The 16,834-nt window shown below is 54.3% G+C and overlaps 3 protein-coding genes across 3 annotated transcripts; all 3 read right to left on the reverse strand.

Moving 5' to 3' along the window:
* Positions 1 to 49: 49 nt before the first annotated feature.
* On the reverse strand, positions 50 to 4,249 carry LOC116794586 (protocadherin gamma-B5-like). Its single transcript, XM_032703359.1, has 2 exons — positions 1,802 to 4,249; positions 50 to 211 (listed from the first exon to the last, which is right to left on the reverse strand). The coding sequence occupies exons 1-2, from the start codon at positions 4,247 to 4,249 to the stop codon at positions 50 to 52; spliced, it is 2,610 nt and encodes an 869-aa protein (XP_032559250.1).
* A 1,379-nt stretch (positions 4,250 to 5,628) lies between these two features.
* Positions 5,629 to 8,969, reverse strand: LOC116794587 (protocadherin gamma-A6-like). Its single transcript, XM_032703360.1, has 2 exons — positions 6,448 to 8,969; positions 5,629 to 5,667 (listed from the first exon to the last, which is right to left on the reverse strand). The coding sequence occupies exons 1-2, from the start codon at positions 8,917 to 8,919 to the stop codon at positions 5,629 to 5,631; spliced, it is 2,511 nt and encodes an 836-aa protein (XP_032559251.1). The 5' UTR covers positions 8,920 to 8,969.
* Positions 8,970 to 12,545: 3,576 nt separating this feature from the next.
* Positions 12,546 to 15,634, reverse strand: LOC116794269 (protocadherin beta-15-like). Its single transcript, XM_032702815.1, has one exon. It carries the CDS (start codon positions 15,436 to 15,438, stop codon positions 12,997 to 12,999), a length of 2,442 nt encoding a protein of 813 aa, XP_032558706.1. The 5' UTR covers positions 15,439 to 15,634; the 3' UTR covers positions 12,546 to 12,996.
* Positions 15,635 to 16,834: the final 1,200 nt, after the last annotated feature.

Below are 16,834 nucleotides of genomic sequence, written 5' to 3' on the forward strand. Positions count from 1 at the left end.
GCTCCGGCTCGCCGCCCCCAGCCGCTGCCGCCGGGCTCTCTGTGTCTCTTCAGGACGGTTCTGCAGCGTGGGGACTGTCGCAAACCGCCCGGCCTCCGAGCCAGACACGGGGAGGCCGATCGAGCCGGGCCGCAGCGGGCGGGGCTGCAGCGCTCCCACCTTCCTCTCGCTCCTCTCGGTCAACAGCGGCGCCCGCAGCCTCCTCCCGGCACTGCACGCACAATGTATATGTCATGTAGTTTTCTTAATACGACGTACCGAGTATTACGAGTCTTAATTCAGTAGCTCAAAACCAAAACTTTCATCGTAAGTATTTTTAGAAGTTATAATTAAATAACTGGTACAAGAGTAGCAAAAGAAAACGGGCTCTGATGTACACAATTTGACACACATCCCGCCTCCCGGAAAACCACAGGTATTAAGCTTATTTAGCCAGGCGTCAGGAACTTTGATTTTGAATATCTTAGTCCAGAATACCTAAATTAACTTCTCCACCAACACTGATTGATACTGAGACCTGTAAAGCTGGAAGAAAGTGGTGTCAACCCACTGAAACTGAGACCCAAACGACTTCAACTCCTACAATTCCGGAGGAGATGGGTTGCTCAACCACCTGCCAGGCGCTCCGGGCTTTCTCCCTAGAAGACCTTCCTGAGGCCACAGTAGAGGAAGAGGCTCCCCTACTCCTGGAAATTCATATTCTCTCACCCCTGTGTTTCAGGCTGTCCGTCACTTGATCACTCCTTTATAACCACTACTCAAGAGGCTGGAAAGCACCTGCAGTGAACCTGGACATATACATATTTACATACAATCACATCATTCTGTAGGCCCAAGAAGAGGCTTTTCTTTCCTCAGAAATCAAGGTATAAAGGATTATTGCTTGTTAATTTTGCTAATTCTTGTATATTCAGGTAGCTACAACACATATTGAACAAAATACTTAAGGACAGGGAGAAAAGAGAAGTACGGCTGCACAGCCTCAGTTGGGGTACCCTTGATAAATGTGCAAATTCAAGTGCCGACGTTGTCATTCGACAAATCTCCTTCAGATTTCAAGTAAATTTTTGGATCTTAGACGCCTACCCTTTTAAGCAGACAGATGTAACTATTACTGAAAAAAACCCCAAAAGCTAGAACAACGAATTCTCTATACAAGGTCCAAGCACTTCTCTTTCTGTAAAGAGGCTCTGAAACACAAATTACAACTTTTTCTTTCTTTTAAGACCTCATTCTTCACCTACAAGGGTGTATGAAAGAAATATTTTAAACGGTTAAAAAAAAAAAAAAGAATACCGACCAGAATGGAAAAATAAAGTTAGGAAAAGTTAAGGCGTCCCGCTGCTGGAACCAATCTCACAAAATATAGGTGACACTCTGTTCTTTCAGTCTGGGTGGAGAATCTACCACTTTTCCATTCATGAAGTACAGGAACTCTTTTGGGAGTCCAATACCGAAAAAGCATTAACTAAAAGGTTTGCAACGACCTATCAGCGAGGTCCAAGAATTTCAGGACAAATGGATCATTAAGGAAAAATCCGACAGATAATGTCAGTATGATTTCCATGGTTCTTTCATGCAGAACGATAGTATCTCCTTCCTCATAGTAACAAACCCCCTTCATCTTTTTTAGTTAAAATATCACATACAACACATTCAGTTGCAATTCAACCTGTGACTAGAGATGTCACTGCCCAGTACTATTAGAGGACGGAGTGGTCCCCATCCACAACACGCGGGGAAACAGAGAAGAAAAGACGACAAGAGTTAGGAAGAGCTCGAAGAGAATGGACTGACTGACCTGCGGTGTGTCGGGGTCGACAAGCGGCTGTTCCACGACGGCGCTGCTGCTCGGACTCGGCTTCTCGCAGGGCTCCCCGGCCACAAGCTCCTCCGCGGGCACGATGGGCGGCGGCGGCCAAGCGGCCTCGGCGGCGGCGCGGGACGGAGCCGCCACGCACAGGTTGTAGGAGTAGGGCAAGGTGCCCTCGCAGAAGTCGGCCGGGAAGGCGGCGCCGGCCAGCGACAAGCGCTGCGCGCCCAGGCAGCGCAGCACGGCGGGCGGCCCGGCCCGCCGCAGCCGCGCCAGCACCAACAGCGCCACGCTCAGCACCAACAGCGCCGACAGCAGCGCCAGCGCCAGCACCAGCCAGAACTGCAGCTCGCCCGCCGCCTCGGCGCCCGCCGCCCGCTCGCTCAGCTCCGGCAGCGCCTCCTGCAAGCTCTCGGCCAGCACCACGTGCAGCGTGGCCGTGGCCGACAGCGCCGGCTCGCCGTGGTCCTTCACCACGGCCACCAGGCGCTGCTTGGCCGCGTCCCTCTCCGACACGGCCCGCGCCGTGCGCACCTCGCCGCTCTGCAGCCCCACGCGGAACAGCGCCGGCTCCGACGCCTGCACCAGCTCGTACGACAGCCACGCGTTGCGCCCCGCGTCCGCGTCCACCGCCACCACCTTGCCCACCCGGTAGCCGGCCGACGCCGAACGCGGCACCACCTCGAAGGCCGAACCCGCCGAGCCCGGCGACGCCGCTCCCGATGCCGGCGGCGGGTAGAGCACCCGCGGCGCGTTGTCGTTCTGGTCGAGCACGAAGACGCGCACCGTGGCCGTCGAGCTGCGCGCCGGCGACCCGCCGTCCTGCGCCCGCACGGCCACCGCGAACTCGCGGCACTGCTCGTAGTCCAACGAGCGCTGCGCGTACACCGCGCCGCTCCGCGCCTCCACCGACACCAGCGGCGCCGCGCCCGCCGCGCCCGCGCTGCCGCCCGACAGCCAGTAGCTCACGCGCCCGTTCGCGCCCGCGTCCGAGTCCCGAGCGACAACGCGCAACACCAGCGCGCCCACCAAGTTGTTCTCCCGCACGTACGCGCTGTACGACGCCTCCTCGAACACCGGCGCGTTGTCGTTCACGTCCGACACCTCCAGCACCAGCTCCCTGCTGCTCCACAGCGACGGGCTGCCCCGGTCCCTTGCAGTGATGGTGATATTGTAAGCGGACACTGCTTCTCTGTCCAGGGCACTGGCTATTATTAGTTTATAGGTGTTCTCCGATGACGTTTCTAATCTGAAAGGCAGATTTCCGTCCATGTTACAGCTCAGTTCTCCGTTTTCTCCCGAATCTTTGTCACGGACATTGATCACAGCTACAACTGTGTTCGGGACTGAGTCTTCGGGTATCGGGTTCAAGATAGGCAGGAGGGAAAGGAGTGGCGCATTGTCGTTTACGTCTAGAATGTCTATGTGCACTTTGGCGTGTGCAGTCAGGCCGCCCCCATCCTTGCCTTCAACACTTGCTTCGTAATATTTTCTTTCTTCATAATCTAATAGGCCTGTAACCTTCACGTCCCCTGTCTTGGGGTCCAGAGAGAAGAGCTGGCGAGCACTGTCTGCGATGTCACTGAAAGAGTAAGTAATTTCTGCATTTGTACCTTCGTCACTGTCAGTAGCTTTCACCTGAAAAGCTAAGGAGCCCTCTGGCAGGTTTTCCATCAGTCGAACCTTGTAGATCTCTTTGGTGAATACTGGTGGGTTGTCATTTGCGTCTGTCACGTTAATCTTAATCTGGGCTGTCCCGGATCGGACTGGATCCCCGCCATCCAGCGCCGTCAGTATCAAATGGTGATTTCTCTGTTCTTCTCGATCTAAGATTTTCTCCAGTACCAGTTCCGGATGTTTCGTCCCGTCAGGACTCTCCCTCACTAAGAGGGAGAAGAGTGGATTGGGGGTAAGTTCATACTTTTGTAAAGAGTTTGCCCCGATGTCAGGGTCTCTGCCACTGCCCAGTGGGAACCTGGTCCCAGGAGGCGTCGACTCGATGATTTCTATGGTAACAAATTCTTTGTTAAACCGCGGCGCGTTGTCATTGATATCCTGGATAGTAACGCTCACATGAAACATGTCGAAAGGATTCTCCATGACTGCCTCCAAGCGGAGGACACAGGGCGACACGGCCCCGCAGATGCCCTCTCGATCTATCCTCTCGTTTACCCGCAGATTTGTATTACCTTCCCCGAGAGTGAAGTACTGCTTTTCGTCACCAGCGACTATCCGCAGCTTGCGCGCCGGCAGCTCGTGGGCGCTGAGCCCCAGGTCCCGGGCCAGCGGCCCCACCAGCGAGCCTCTGGGCAGCTCCTCGGGGATGGAGTAGCGGAGCCGCTCCGCCGCCGCCCGCCAGCACAGCGGCAGGAGCACGGCCAGCAACGCGACCCGCCCGGCGGCTGCCCAGCCCTGGGCTGCCGGTCCGACCTTCATTCTGCGGACGACTTTAGATTAGGCTTTCCCAGCAGCTGAACCGGTATCCGAGAGAAATAAATGTACGAAATCCCTGTTTTGGTCGGAGCACGGCTGAGTCGAGCGGTTCCTGCTTTTCTCCCTGCTCTGCGCTGTGCGGAGCAGCAGTGAGCGGGCGCCGGGGAGGAGCCGACGGCGGAGCTGCTTCTCCGCCTTGGCCAACAGTGACACCCTGAGTCCGTGTCTGAGAACCGCAGGGAACAGCTCGAAGGTCCTGCTCTGCAAGTCCTTCAGTTAGTACGGATTGGAAAATAAATAGGTAATCGGTACCGCGAAACAGAAAACTTCTCTTTGTGCTGAAAGGGTGCATCTATGAATTCCCATTGTCTGAATTCCTCACACTTGCGAGTCTTCTGCAGGACACATCCTCCCCCGTTGCTTGAAGGACGTGCAGCAGGACCTTGATTTCTCCCCTGCTGTGATCTTACTGATCTCTTCAGTGGGGCGCGGGGCGTTCCCGCTACCATCCTCTCATCGCCTTGAGAGAAAAGGCAGGACAGAGCGAACGCTGAGGCACTGCTCGAGGGTAGTGGGTTTATTCCTAACAGCTGAGACACGCACAGCTAGCACTAAGTTTTCCCCCTTTGAACAGATGTTACTGATTTCCAAGCAAAGCCAGGAAGTCCAGCCATTGAGAAAATCACAGCGGTCACACCAGATCTGAGCCCGTCTCTTTCGACTTTCAAAGCCCAGCATCATCATACCAGTACCATACAACCCAACACCGAATTCCTTTCATCTCTCTCCGACAAACCACGGCCGATATTGTAGGTGGTCTCCTACCGTAAGAAGACTTTCTGGGAAATGTTGATGGCTGTTACCGTTGCTTAAACAATCAGAAGAAAACAGATAGATGCCTGACGGAAAGCTGTTGTACCTCACCTGTAAATGAGAACCTCGCCTCTCTTACAGCAGAGAAAAAAACCCCAAACCCACAAAAAAAAAAAAACCAACAAAAAAAAAAAACCAACAAAAAATCCTGAGGGAAGGCTGTGTCATCACAGCCCCTTACTCAGAAGACAAGGAGAGATTAGAAAACTCTCCACTCTATCTACTCGGTGGAGTTTTCTTGCACATACACCAACGCTGCGTCTCTGCAGATGCCAACGTCAAGACCTTCTCAGGAAGGTATATTCAGAAAATATGTTTTCGTGCTAACTTTGGCAGTTCAACCAGTGAAGGATAATTCCCTTTCCTCCAGCTGCACCTGTGTACAACTCAAGGTAATGAATTAATAACCTTTCAGTACAGGAAGTGGATTTGAATTTGTAGCGTTTCAGAAGCCAAGAGATAGAAATACTGTGAACATCTCTATATGAGGTCTAGTTTGCTGAAACCTGTCACCGCCAATTCACTACCTCCTTTATGGCGACAGTCGCCTATAACAACCAAGGCACACATATTCATGCATCTTCACACACTGAGGTACCCTCCAAATCGCTGTTTTCCAGATTACCTCCCATTCCAAAATTAGCCACGCTATAAGGAGATAGTGATGAATCGCACTTCGTTTTTAAACACTTTAAAAATGTATGTTCTAGGAAATATAATCTATTTCAATGACTGCGCCTGTACAGTAATCGACAAATACATTTGTATCGAATCCAAATGTTAAGCCTAGCAGCGGGGAAAAAAACTCGGTGGGCTATCAGAGGAATTCTGCACTATCTAACACGAACCTCTTCGTAAAACTTCGAGTGCCCTTAAGTAGGATTGACTAATTCTTTTGTTGAAGGTAGATTTCGAAGAAAACTGGGGCTTCAAAGGTGTTGGCTTTCAAGCTACAAGGTTGTCCTATTCTACCAGAATTTGAGAGCTGATACAGAGATTACAATGAAATGCTGGGAACTGGGTATTAGCAAGTACTTTAAAAAATTTGAAGAAGTGCCAGAAGACAACAAGAAGACAAGAGTTTTCCTTGTGAAGTTGCACACGGAACGGAAACTTCCAGCCTTAGGGAAAGCTAGATAAAATGAGCTCTGGCAGGCAGTAGAGAATAGGACACATAAAACATACACAGTCGACTCAGACACGTTCAGAAGGTGATATGCACGGGTTGGTGACCGTCTTAAAACGTGATTTCCAGGACTGTGAACGGTGCACTGTGAAATGCCTGTTAAGAATCCTAAACACAAAATGAAGTTAAAAAATTAACGTACCTGAGAGGATGCTTGCCCACAGCTCTCGGCAACTTGATCTGAAGTGACAAGATCATCGGAATCCGGATGATCAAAAGCTGTTGGTCGGACCGGCAGGGTGTGGCAGCAGCTGTCGGGCGAGAAGCGGAGGTGGCTCTTGCGCGAGTCGTCCGTGAGAGACACGTCGTGCGAGTAGGAGTGCAGGAAGGCGCGCACGCCGTCGATGCCCACGAAGTGCGTGGCCGGCACGCCGCGCAAGGCGCCGCTGGCCGCCGCCAGCAGCTGCTGCTGCGAGCGCCGCCAGCGCCGCAGGCGCAGCGCCAGCAGCAGCAGCAGGAAGGCGACGAAGAGGCACGACACGGCGGCCACGGCCAGCACCAGCCAGCGCGTCAGGCTGCCGCCCGCCTCGGCCGCCCCCGCCTCCGCCTCGGCCCGCGCCGCGCTGCCCAGCTCGGCCAGCAGCTCGGCCACGCTGTCGGCCAGCACCACGCTCAGCGTGGCCGTGGCCGACAGCGCCGGCCGCCCGTGGTCCTTGACCAGCACCACCAGGCTCTGGCGCGCCGCGTCGCGGGCCAGTGGCGAGCGCGCCGTGCGCACCTCGCCGCTGTGCAGCCCCACGCGGAACAGCCCCGGCTCCGTCGCCTTGGCCAGCTCGTACGACAGCCACGCGTTCTGACCCGCGTCCGCGTCCACCGCCACCACCTTGGCCACCAGCGCGCCGGCCTCGCTCGACCGCGCCGCCAGCTCCACGCCCGCCCAGCCCGAGCCCGACGCCGCCGCCGCCGCCGCCGCCGCCGGCGGGTACAGCACCTGCGGCGCGTTGTCGTTCTCGTCCACGATCACCAGCCGCACCGACACGTTGCTGCTCAGCGCCGGCGAGCCGCCGTCCTCCGCCCAAACCCACAGCCCCACCTCGCGCACCTGCTCGTAATCGAACGAGCGCAGCGCGTACAGCGCGCCCGTCTCCGCCTGCACCGACACGTACGACGACAGCGCCGAGCCCCGCACACCGCCCTCCCCCAGACGGTACCGCACGCGCGCGTTCTCCCCCCAGTCCGAGTCCGTCGCCCGCACCCGCAGCACCAGCGCGCCCGCCACGTTGTTCTCCCGCAGCCGAGCGCTGTAGCGCTCCTGCAAGAACACCGGCGCGTTGTCGTTCACGTCCAGCACCCGCAGACACAGCACCCTGCTGCTCTGCAGCGACGGACCACCGCCGTCGGCCGCCCGCACCGTCACGTTGTACTCCCACTCCTGCTCCCGGTCCAGCAGCTCTGCAGTCACCACGCGGTAGTAATTATCGAATGACTTCTCTAGGCGGAACAGGAGGCTCTCTGTTATGCTGCACTGCACCTCGCCGTTGGCCCCGGAGTCTCTGTCTTGGACGCTGAAAATGGCGATTACTGTTCCCAGAGGTGTATCTTCTGGAACGGGACTGAACACGGACATAACGACAATCTCGGGGACGTGGTTGTTCACATCAGCGACCTTGATGTGTACCTTGCTGTGGGAAGCGAGTCCGCCCGCATCCCGAGCTTGCACAACCAATTCGTAAAACTCGTGTTCTTCGAAATTCAACTTCTCTGTTATTTCAATTTCCCCACTCTCAGGATCTAGCTTAAAAGTTTTGTCGAACTTCTCCGGGATTTTAAAGAACGAATATTTCACCTCAGCGTTTGTCCCCTCGTCTCTGTCAGTCGCTGTCACCTGTAACACCCGACTTCCCACGGTCACGTCTTCTCTCACGGTCACCTTATACACAGACTGAGTAAATTCTGGAGCATTGTCATTTCCATCTAACACAACTATTTGTATTATTGTCGATCCCGATTTCACCGGACTCCCGCCGTCTGTGGCTGTTAGAATCAAATTATGAACAGCCTGCTCTTCCCGATCCAAAGACTTCACCAATATTAATTCTGGATATTTCACATCGTCATCTCCATTTTTCATGTCCAAGGTGAAATAGCTGCTCTCGCTACATTCATAATTCTGTAAAGAGTTCACTCCTATGTCGGGATCGTGAGCTTTCTCCAATGGGAAACGCGCACCTGGTGCAGTATACTCGATGATTTCTAAGACACTGCTTCTTTCTGGGAAACTGGGAGCATTATCATTAATATCCAGTATTTCTACCTCCCCTTTGTAAATGTTCATTGGCTGCTTTACAAGAATTTCAAAATTTAGGACGCATTTAGGAACAGCTGCGCATATCTCCTCCCTGTCCACCTGCTCCATCATAGATAAGTGGCCGTTCTGCAAGTCCAGAAAAAAGTACCGTGTCCTACCTGTGTCAAAAACGTGGGCGTCGCGATGGCTGAGCGCCGGCAGCTGGAGCCCCAGGTCCTTGGCCACGTCGCCCACGAACGAGCCCTTGGGCTTCTCCTCGGGCACCGAGTAGCGCAGCTGCCCCCACGCCGCCTCCCAGGCCGCCAGCAGGACGCCCCAGAGCAGCACTCGCTGCCGCCGGCCCCAGCGCCTCCCCGCCGCGCACATCTCCGCCGCCGCACCGCCGGCACCGCAACACCGCCGGCAGATCCCCACTGCCGACCGCTTCGGCTCCCGCTTCTGCTCCAATTCCTTCTCCGGCTCACCGCTGCCGGCCGCTGCCGCCGGCCTCTCCGCCTCCTTCAGCACGGCTCCGCAGAGCAGGGAGGATCGCAGTCCGGAGTCTGCCGAGCCGGACACCGAGCGAGCGGGCAAGCGATTCTGACCGCAGCGGGCGGGGCTGCAGCGCTTCCTCTCGCTCCTCTCAGTCAACAGCGGCGCCCGCAGCTTCCTCCTGGCACTGCAGGCACCGAGCGCTGCCCGCCCTACCTCGCCCACGGGAAGCTCGTGGGGGTGGCACAGGCGCCACAGAGACTTCGGGCCCCGTCCAGCCCCCTCCAGCTCATCTCTTCCTCGAGAAGCTGATCATGACTGCTAAGAAGGCAGAGGCGTCCCGTGGTTGTGCTGTTGCTACCACACGAGAAAATGTTTTGTAATGGTGATAAAATATAGATATAAAATTCTCTTAATATGTAGTAGTCATATTCCTTTAGTTCAAAAGCACTATCTCCCCCACTAACTGCCCAGCTTTTGGGGCAGTCATGTTTGAGTGACTTTTTTTTCTTACCTTTTCTAACAACACATCTTAATACCAGAACGACTTCAGCCACCTTGGAATTCCAAACTCTGTGCAATAGCACAAGGCAGCAATAGACTTTTCCATGTTCAGGGTCCTCAGGTGGTCTCGAACCTGATCTTCTCTTACAGTGGGAGGGACTTGGCTCCCCCAGTCCCTGCCTTGAGCTCCATCCACTTGATGGGTGTGGGAAGAGACACTGCCAGGGATGACTGAGGGTTGAGTACCTCAGCATTCTCCTGCTCTGTTGTTACCAGCTTGTCAGTTGTGTTCATCACGGGAAGATCAGGGGGGGTTTACCTTCTTTTTCTGCCTGACATACCTGTAGAAGCCCTTCTTGCTATTCTTTGTATCCCTTGTCGAGTTCAGCTGTAGCTGTGCCTTGAATTCCTGACCCTACCCCTAAAAAACTAGGCAGCATTCCTATACTCTTTCTAGGACACCTGTCTCTGCTTCCACTGCCTGTGCATTTCTTTCTTGTCCCTTGGTTTGACCAGCAAGTCTTCCCTTGGCCATTCTGTTCTCTTCCCCTCTTTTCCTGATTTCATACACATGGATTCAAGTGGTCTGTTCCAGTGTGTGGAAATCATCCTTAGACATCTGTTAGCTCTGCTCTGCTCCCTTGTTCCTCAGGGTACTTTCCTAGGGACATGCACTGACTAACCCCTGGAATAGGTGGAAGTGTGCTTTTCTAAAATTCAGCATACTGAATTTACTCTTTGCCTGATCCATTTCCATCAGGACTGTGAACTCCACCAGTGCATGACCATGGCAGCTCAGGCTGCCTCCAGTCTTGATATCCCTGATCATCTACTTGTGTTGGTGACCAACAACTCCAGAAAAGCATTTCTTCTGCTAAGGGTTCTTATTACCTGGCCTAAGGACTTAACCCTTCCTAAAGGGCACCTCCAATGAGCCCCTTGGGAAAGCTCAGTGTTTGTTCAGGCCTTCCAAGACAGGAAAGTGCCTCCCACCCTTGGAGTAAAAGCTGTAACAAACCATCTATTTATGAACTGACACTTGGAGCCTCAAGCTGGAATGACCCGAGACCCAGCAGTTTAGCTACGAAGGGTGATGGTCTCTAGAGATCTCGGTAAGAGAGACACACTGACTCTCTTTTATAGCTCACACTATTGGAAAAGATTAGTAGAGATCATCCTACATCCCATTAGATGTGGAGAACACTCAGTGGAAGTAACTTCACACAGGACTCCAGCCACACACAGCAGCCATGCAGGCCCCGGTCACAGAAAAGGAGGAGTGCTCCTGTTTCACTCATTCAAGACATGACACAACGTTCATGAAGTAAAGCAATTTTATTTGTCATTTTCAGTGTCCTGAAAACTAAAAGAAGTTTCCATGCAGACTTCTTGCTCACAGTTGGCTTTCTCACCAGTACCAAGTGAGAGCTACCTGCAGGTTCTTTGCTTACCATGAGATGAACTTAGCCTTTCACCAAAGGATTTGTGGAGCAGAACACAGCAGAGCAGAGGCCTGTGCCTTCCCAGATTAACTGGATTATGGATCACTTCATCCTTGATGTACATCAGTCTTCTGTCTGCATCACTACACCAGCCTCTCCTCAGGACTTACCTGTTCATCCGTGCCTTGTGGAGGCAGTCCTGTTGTAGTCCTCTGTATTTCCCGACATCAAGGCATCTCCTGGTAGCAGCTTTTACTCACCAAATTCCCACCTCCAGGATCTCCCATGAAATACTTCTCAAGGCAACCTGCATTCTATCTTTGTGCCATCCCTTTCTGAAATTCCTGCACCTTTAATGTTGCAAACACTATGTGCTCTGACACCTCACAGTTGCCATTTGCAGATGGAGCTGTCAGGAGAGTTGGAAAGGACACTCCCCTCCACCACTGCTTTGCAGGGGCCTTTGCAAACCCAGAGCCTCTGTTGGGGATGGGGTCAGATTCCCCTGACCTGCATATTACTGGGATCCATCTCAGCCAGGTCAGTGCTCAGAGGAGCCACAGAGGCCTGATAGCAATTCCCTCCTCCCCACTGTTTTCCTGAATGTTCTATCAGCTGCATCTTGATAAGAGAAATGCACCCACTCAGCATTACCTCAGCCAAAGGAAAAAGACAGAAAAAAAAAGGAAAAAGACAGAAAAAACCCTCCCAGACTTTTGAAAAACCTTGAGGGAGTTTTCCCAGAAAGAACAAATCTACAAAGACTGTCTCAGTACGTGGTATTTGGATGTTCTCTTTATTTTGGTTTTACACTCAGGGGTACCCAGTTTTAAAATGCTATAAAAGTTTATAACTTCAGCACAACACAGTGTGATCCTTTCTGAATATCCTGTGCATCACAGACATCATTCAAAAAATACTTTATTATACATGGTATGACAGTCCTTCTTAAGTAGAATAGGAAGGAAAATGCTCAGAGGTAAAAGGAGAAATGACAAAAAGGAGAATGCAAACGGCCTCACACAAACCCAAAGAATCATGTGGGGACAGCTTTCCACTCCTATCAAGAAGTATTCAGGTACAACCATGAGGAGACCAAACTCAATGTCCTTTTTACCATTTCATCTTGACTCTACCTTCAGAAAATGCTCTTTGAAGGACATGTGGAGTTTTCATGCAATTCACCTAAAGACAATGAACATGTTTCCACAACTCTACACAGTTACAATCTATCCCAACAGCATTTGTACTGCTGTATTTCTGTATTTTCAAGATGATCCCAAGGAAACAGAACACCCAACCTCCCTTTCAAAGGGCAAAGGAAGATTTGTTATATATTGTGCTGCTCTGCCCTGCCCTGGAGATGATGAGACTGTTGTACTCAAAAGGTCAAAATACCCTTCTTGTCTGCTAATCTGGAATTGCCTGCATTACAGTGGCTAAGTGGAAGCCAATCCCTGATTTGCTGGGCGCCACTAGTGCAGGATATGCAGACACACAGTTGCTATATATCAGTACAGACTGATACAGTGACAAGAAAGCCCACAACTCTCAGAGACCTTCAGAATTCAGGAAAGAAAAAGCCCCATGCTCAAACAATATTGTGAAATAATTCGTACAACATCCTTGCTTTCCTGAGCTGGAAAAGGGGTTTTCTGCATTTCAACAAGGTCTGCCCAACTGTGCAATTATGTTTCAACAAAGAATAAGAGGTCCACTGTCTTGGTGGACAGCAAGAGAAATAAGAGCTTAGCTTGGACTGCTAACCCCATTCTCAAAGACTCTCAGAAATGGCTGTAATGGAGGTAAAACATATCAATCTGAGAGTGACAGAACCTTACTTTCTTTTGTTCAGTTGACTAGTTTTTGAAATGAGAGACAACATTTACTCTGACTTAGAATTTGCAGGAACTTGGTTATGTCAATTGCAAATACAGATTTATTGTGGAAAAACCATTCCCACAGGCTGCAGCCTGCATCCCCTCCTACCACGAGACATGAAGCCTCTGCCTGTGCTGACCCCGTGCTAGTTAAAGGACAGACGGTTGAACTGTTCTGCAGAGACAGTCCCAGCATCGTGCGGTGTGACGTCCTCTGTGGGGACAGGGACACAAGGGAAAACCTGTTCCTCACTGGGGCCCCCGGCCACGGCACAGGGCTGTGGTGTCAGGCTGGGCACGAAGGGCTTGAGGAACTTGAAGTCGCTGTTGGCCGAGCCCGTGGTGAGGCTGATCTCGTAGCAGTAGGGGTGGGGCAGGGTCCCTGCAGCAGCTGCCTCGGCCAGGCCGCTGGGCAAGTTGTCGGCCCCGTAAAGCACGTGGCCAGCCTTCAGCTCCTTTCTCTTGCACAGCCTGCGAGCCACGAAGGCTGCCGTGGAGCCGAGGAAGAGCAGGGAGACGAAGACCAAGGCGAGGATCAAGTAGGTGGTGAGGGAGCCGGGCTGGTCGTCGGTGGCCGGGCTGCTGTGCGGTTGGCGCAGGTCGGAGAAGTCCTTGAGCAGGAGTGCGCTGAGAGCGGCGGTGGCTGAGAGGGGTGGGCGGCCGTTGTCTCGCACCAGGACGACGAGCTTGTGCTTGACGCTGTCTCTGTCTGTCAGCGGCCTCCTGAGCCTGACCTCGCCGCTTTGGGCGGCCACGGCAAAGAGCCCGGGGTCGGTGGCCCTGAGCAGGTGGTAGGAGAGCCACGAGTTCTGCCCCGAGTCGGCATCGACGGCCACCACTTTGGAGACGAGGTAGCCCGCCTCAGCCGACACGGGCACCAGCTCGCTGGAGGCCGGGCCGCTGTCGTGCGCCGGGTACAGCACGAGCGGGGCGTTGTCGTTCTCGTCCAGCACCAGCAGGCGGACGGTGACGTTGGCTCGCAGGGGAGGAGAGCCCGCGTCAGAGGCGCTCACCACCACCTCGCTCTGCCTCAGCTGCTCGTAGTCCAGGGCTCGCAGCACAAACACCTGCCCGTTCTCCGAGTTCACCGACAGGCACGAGCACCAAGGCCGCTCCGCCGCTTGCCCCGCTGACAGCGAATAGCTCACCTTGGCGTTGAGCCCCAAGTCGGCATCTGCAGCGCTCACGGCTCCGACCAGCACGCCGGGGACATTGTTCTCCCGCACGTACATGGTGTACGAGGTCTGGCTGAAGACGGGGGCGTTGTCATTGACGTCCGAGATGGCCACGGTGAAGGTGTGGCTGCTCGTCAGAGGAGGGGAGCCCGCGTCTGCCGCTGTCACCGTCAGCATGTACTGAGCCGTCTCCTCGCGGTCCAGGGCACTCACGGTCACCAGCTCGTAGTAATTCTTATAGGCTGGGCGCAGGGAGAAGACGAGCTGATCGTCCAGGGCACACGAGACCTTGCCGTTGGCCCCGGCATCGCGGTCCCGGACAGTGAAGAGGGCAACGACCGTGCCGGGCGCTGAGTTCTCGGGGAGGGGACTGCTGAAGGAACTGACCTCCAGCTCCGGGGCATTGTCATTCACATCCAACACCTGCACCAACACCTTGCAGATTGCTGAAAGGCCCCCACCATCTGTGGCCCTCACACGGAGTTCGTGAGTCTCTGCTGCCTCGAAGTCCAGAGGCTTTGTGAGTTTGATTTCACCCGTTATGGGATCAATCTCAAATGCTGAGTCACTCTGGCTGACTGCTTCGCCGAACTGATAAGATATGTCTCCATTAATTCCTTCATCCTGATCAGTTGCCAGCACAGTCAGAACAACAGAGCCCTCTGGTGTGTTTTCCAAAATCCGCGCAAGGTACACCTCCTCTGTGAACACCGGGGAGTTGTCATTTGCATCGAGAATTATTATGTGAATTTGTGTGGTCCCACTTCTGGGAGGAGAACCCCCATCCACGGCAATGAGACTGAATTTTATCTCTGCCTGCTCCTCTCTGTCTAGTGGCTTTTCCAAAACCAGTTCAACATATTTGTCATCGTCACTCCGACTCCCATAGGAGACGCTAAAGTATTGGTTCTTGGGAGAGATGCTGTATGTCTGGACGCTGTTGCTGCCAATATCAAGGTCCCGAGCCCCCTCCAGAGGGAAACGAGAGCCAGGGTCACTAGTTTCTGGGATCTTCAAAGTGACTCGTTCAGCAGGGAAAACGGGCGAATGGTCATTGATGTCGTGCAGGGCCACCTCGACCCGAAAGAACTGCAGCGGGTCGGCCAGCAGCAGCTCGAAGGCGAGCGTGCAGGTGTGGGACTGGGCGCACAGCTGCTCCCGGTCGAGCCTGTCGGCCACGACGAGGCGGCCGCTGTCGCGGTCGAGGCGAAAGTGCTGCCGGCCGTCCTCGGGCAGCAGGCGGGCGCGGCGAGCCGAGAGCTGCGCCGGCGGCAGCGCCGCGTCCTGCGCCAGGTTGCCGACCAGGGAGCCGCTGTCCGCCTCCTCGGCCACGGAGTAGCGGATGGGCTGCGAGCGAGCGAGCGGCACGGACAGCAAAGCACACACACAAAGCACTTGCCTTGCCATCGCCATGGCCCTCCTCCGGCGGCGGCGGCGGCGGCGGTGTCCGATCTCCTTCTCGCGGATCTCTGGCGTAGTCCACGCCGAAAGCGGCAGCGGTCGGGTCGGTTCCCTTCCTCTCCGTCTGTATTCCGGTCGGTTCCGCAGCCCGGAGTGCGGGCGCGGTGTCCCAGGATCGGCTGGCAGACCCCGCGCTCGCTGCCGCAGGCGCTGCCCGCTCCACCCGGCTCGGCTGTTGTGAGCTGGGCTGGGCTTGGCTGTGCTGAGCTGGGCTGGGTCGGGCTCGGCGGCGCCTTAGCCGAGACCACCACCCAGCGGTGCGCGCTGGGACTGCGCCCGCCGCCGCCCGCTGCCCGCGCTGCCGCTCGGCCCGGCCCACGGACACGCGCGCACACGCGCGGTGCCGCCGCTCGCCCGCGGCTGAGCCCGGGGCAGGACGCGCGCCCGTGGAAGCGGGGATGGAAGTGCCGGCAAGGGTCGGGATGGGCCCTGTGGGACCGCCGCTTGAGTACGATAACACCGGGATGGCCGACACCCTGCCCCTCGTCTCTCCCTAATCCCCGCTGCCCACAGCCCGCGGGGAGCCCTGACTCTCGGCTCCAGGAACGCCAGTTCGCACCTTTCCAGAAACGCGTCTGCAAAAGCCACACAAGGCATTTACCACTTCAGCGTGAGGCAGAGACTGAGCCCGGAAAGACTTAGCCACCTTCTCCAAACAGACAAACTGGCCCAGGGCAGCGCAGAGGTAACAGCACGGCCAAGGCCCTGAACACTCTATTGGCTGCCTTTACAGACTCAAGACATGTACCAGCTAAACATTTCCTCAGTAAAGGAACACAATGAGACAAAACCTCCTAGACTTTCGAAAAACCTTGACAGAGCTTTCTGGAATGAACCGTTCTACCAAGATTTCTGTCAACACACAAGGAATTAGGGGGCTCTCTTTATTTCTCTCTTAAACATTGTTGCCGGTTTTAGATGAAGGGATACTCCAACTTACAATGTTATTACAACATTACCGTTTATAACTTCAGCGCAACACAGCGTGAGGCTTTCTGAATTTTCTCTACATCGTAGATGCCATTCAAGCAATCAATAACTATAGATGGGGTGACAGTCACTCTTTAAGGGAATAGGCAAGAAAATGCTCAAACATAGTTCAGTGAGGTAAAGTAGTAATGGCAATGAGGAGAAAGCAAATGCACTCAGGTAAACCCAGAAAGTCATGCAGGGACAGCTTTCCACTCCCATGAAGAAGCCTCCAGATTCAGGAACAATAATGAGGAGATCAAAGTCCATGTCCTTTTCACCAGTTCATTCTGGCTGTGCTTTCCAAAAATGCTCTTTGAAGGACATGTGGAGTTTTCATGCAAGTCACCCAAAGACAGTGAATACTCTTTCACAATTC

Source organism: Chiroxiphia lanceolata, chromosome 15 (assembly GCF_009829145.1).
Source record: "Chiroxiphia lanceolata isolate bChiLan1 chromosome 15, bChiLan1.pri, whole genome shotgun sequence".
Classification (NCBI taxonomy): Eukaryota; Metazoa; Chordata; class Aves; order Passeriformes; family Pipridae; genus Chiroxiphia; species Chiroxiphia lanceolata.

Excerpts from the sequence above, each read along its gene's own strand:
- LOC116794587 (XM_032703360.1), bottom strand. The coding sequence starts at position 8,919 with ATGTGCGCGGCGGGGAGGCGCTGGGGCCGGCGGCAGCGAGTGCTGCTC. Across the intron at positions 5,668-6,447 it reads GTGGGCAAGCATCCTCTCAG|GCGACTGTCGCCATAAAGGA; the intron begins GTACGTTAATTT and ends TGGTTGTTATAG.
- LOC116794586 (XM_032703359.1), bottom strand. The coding sequence starts at position 4,249 with ATGAAGGTCGGACCGGCAGCCCAGGGCTGGGCAGCCGCCGGGCGGGTC. Across the intron at positions 212-1,801 it reads TCGACCCCGACACACCGCAG|TGCCGGGAGGAGGCTGCGGG; the intron begins GTCAGTCAGTCC and ends TTGTGCGTGCAG.
- LOC116794269 (XM_032702815.1), bottom strand. The coding sequence starts at position 15,438 with ATGGCGATGGCAAGGCAAGTGCTTTGTGTGTGTGCTTTGCTGTCCGTG.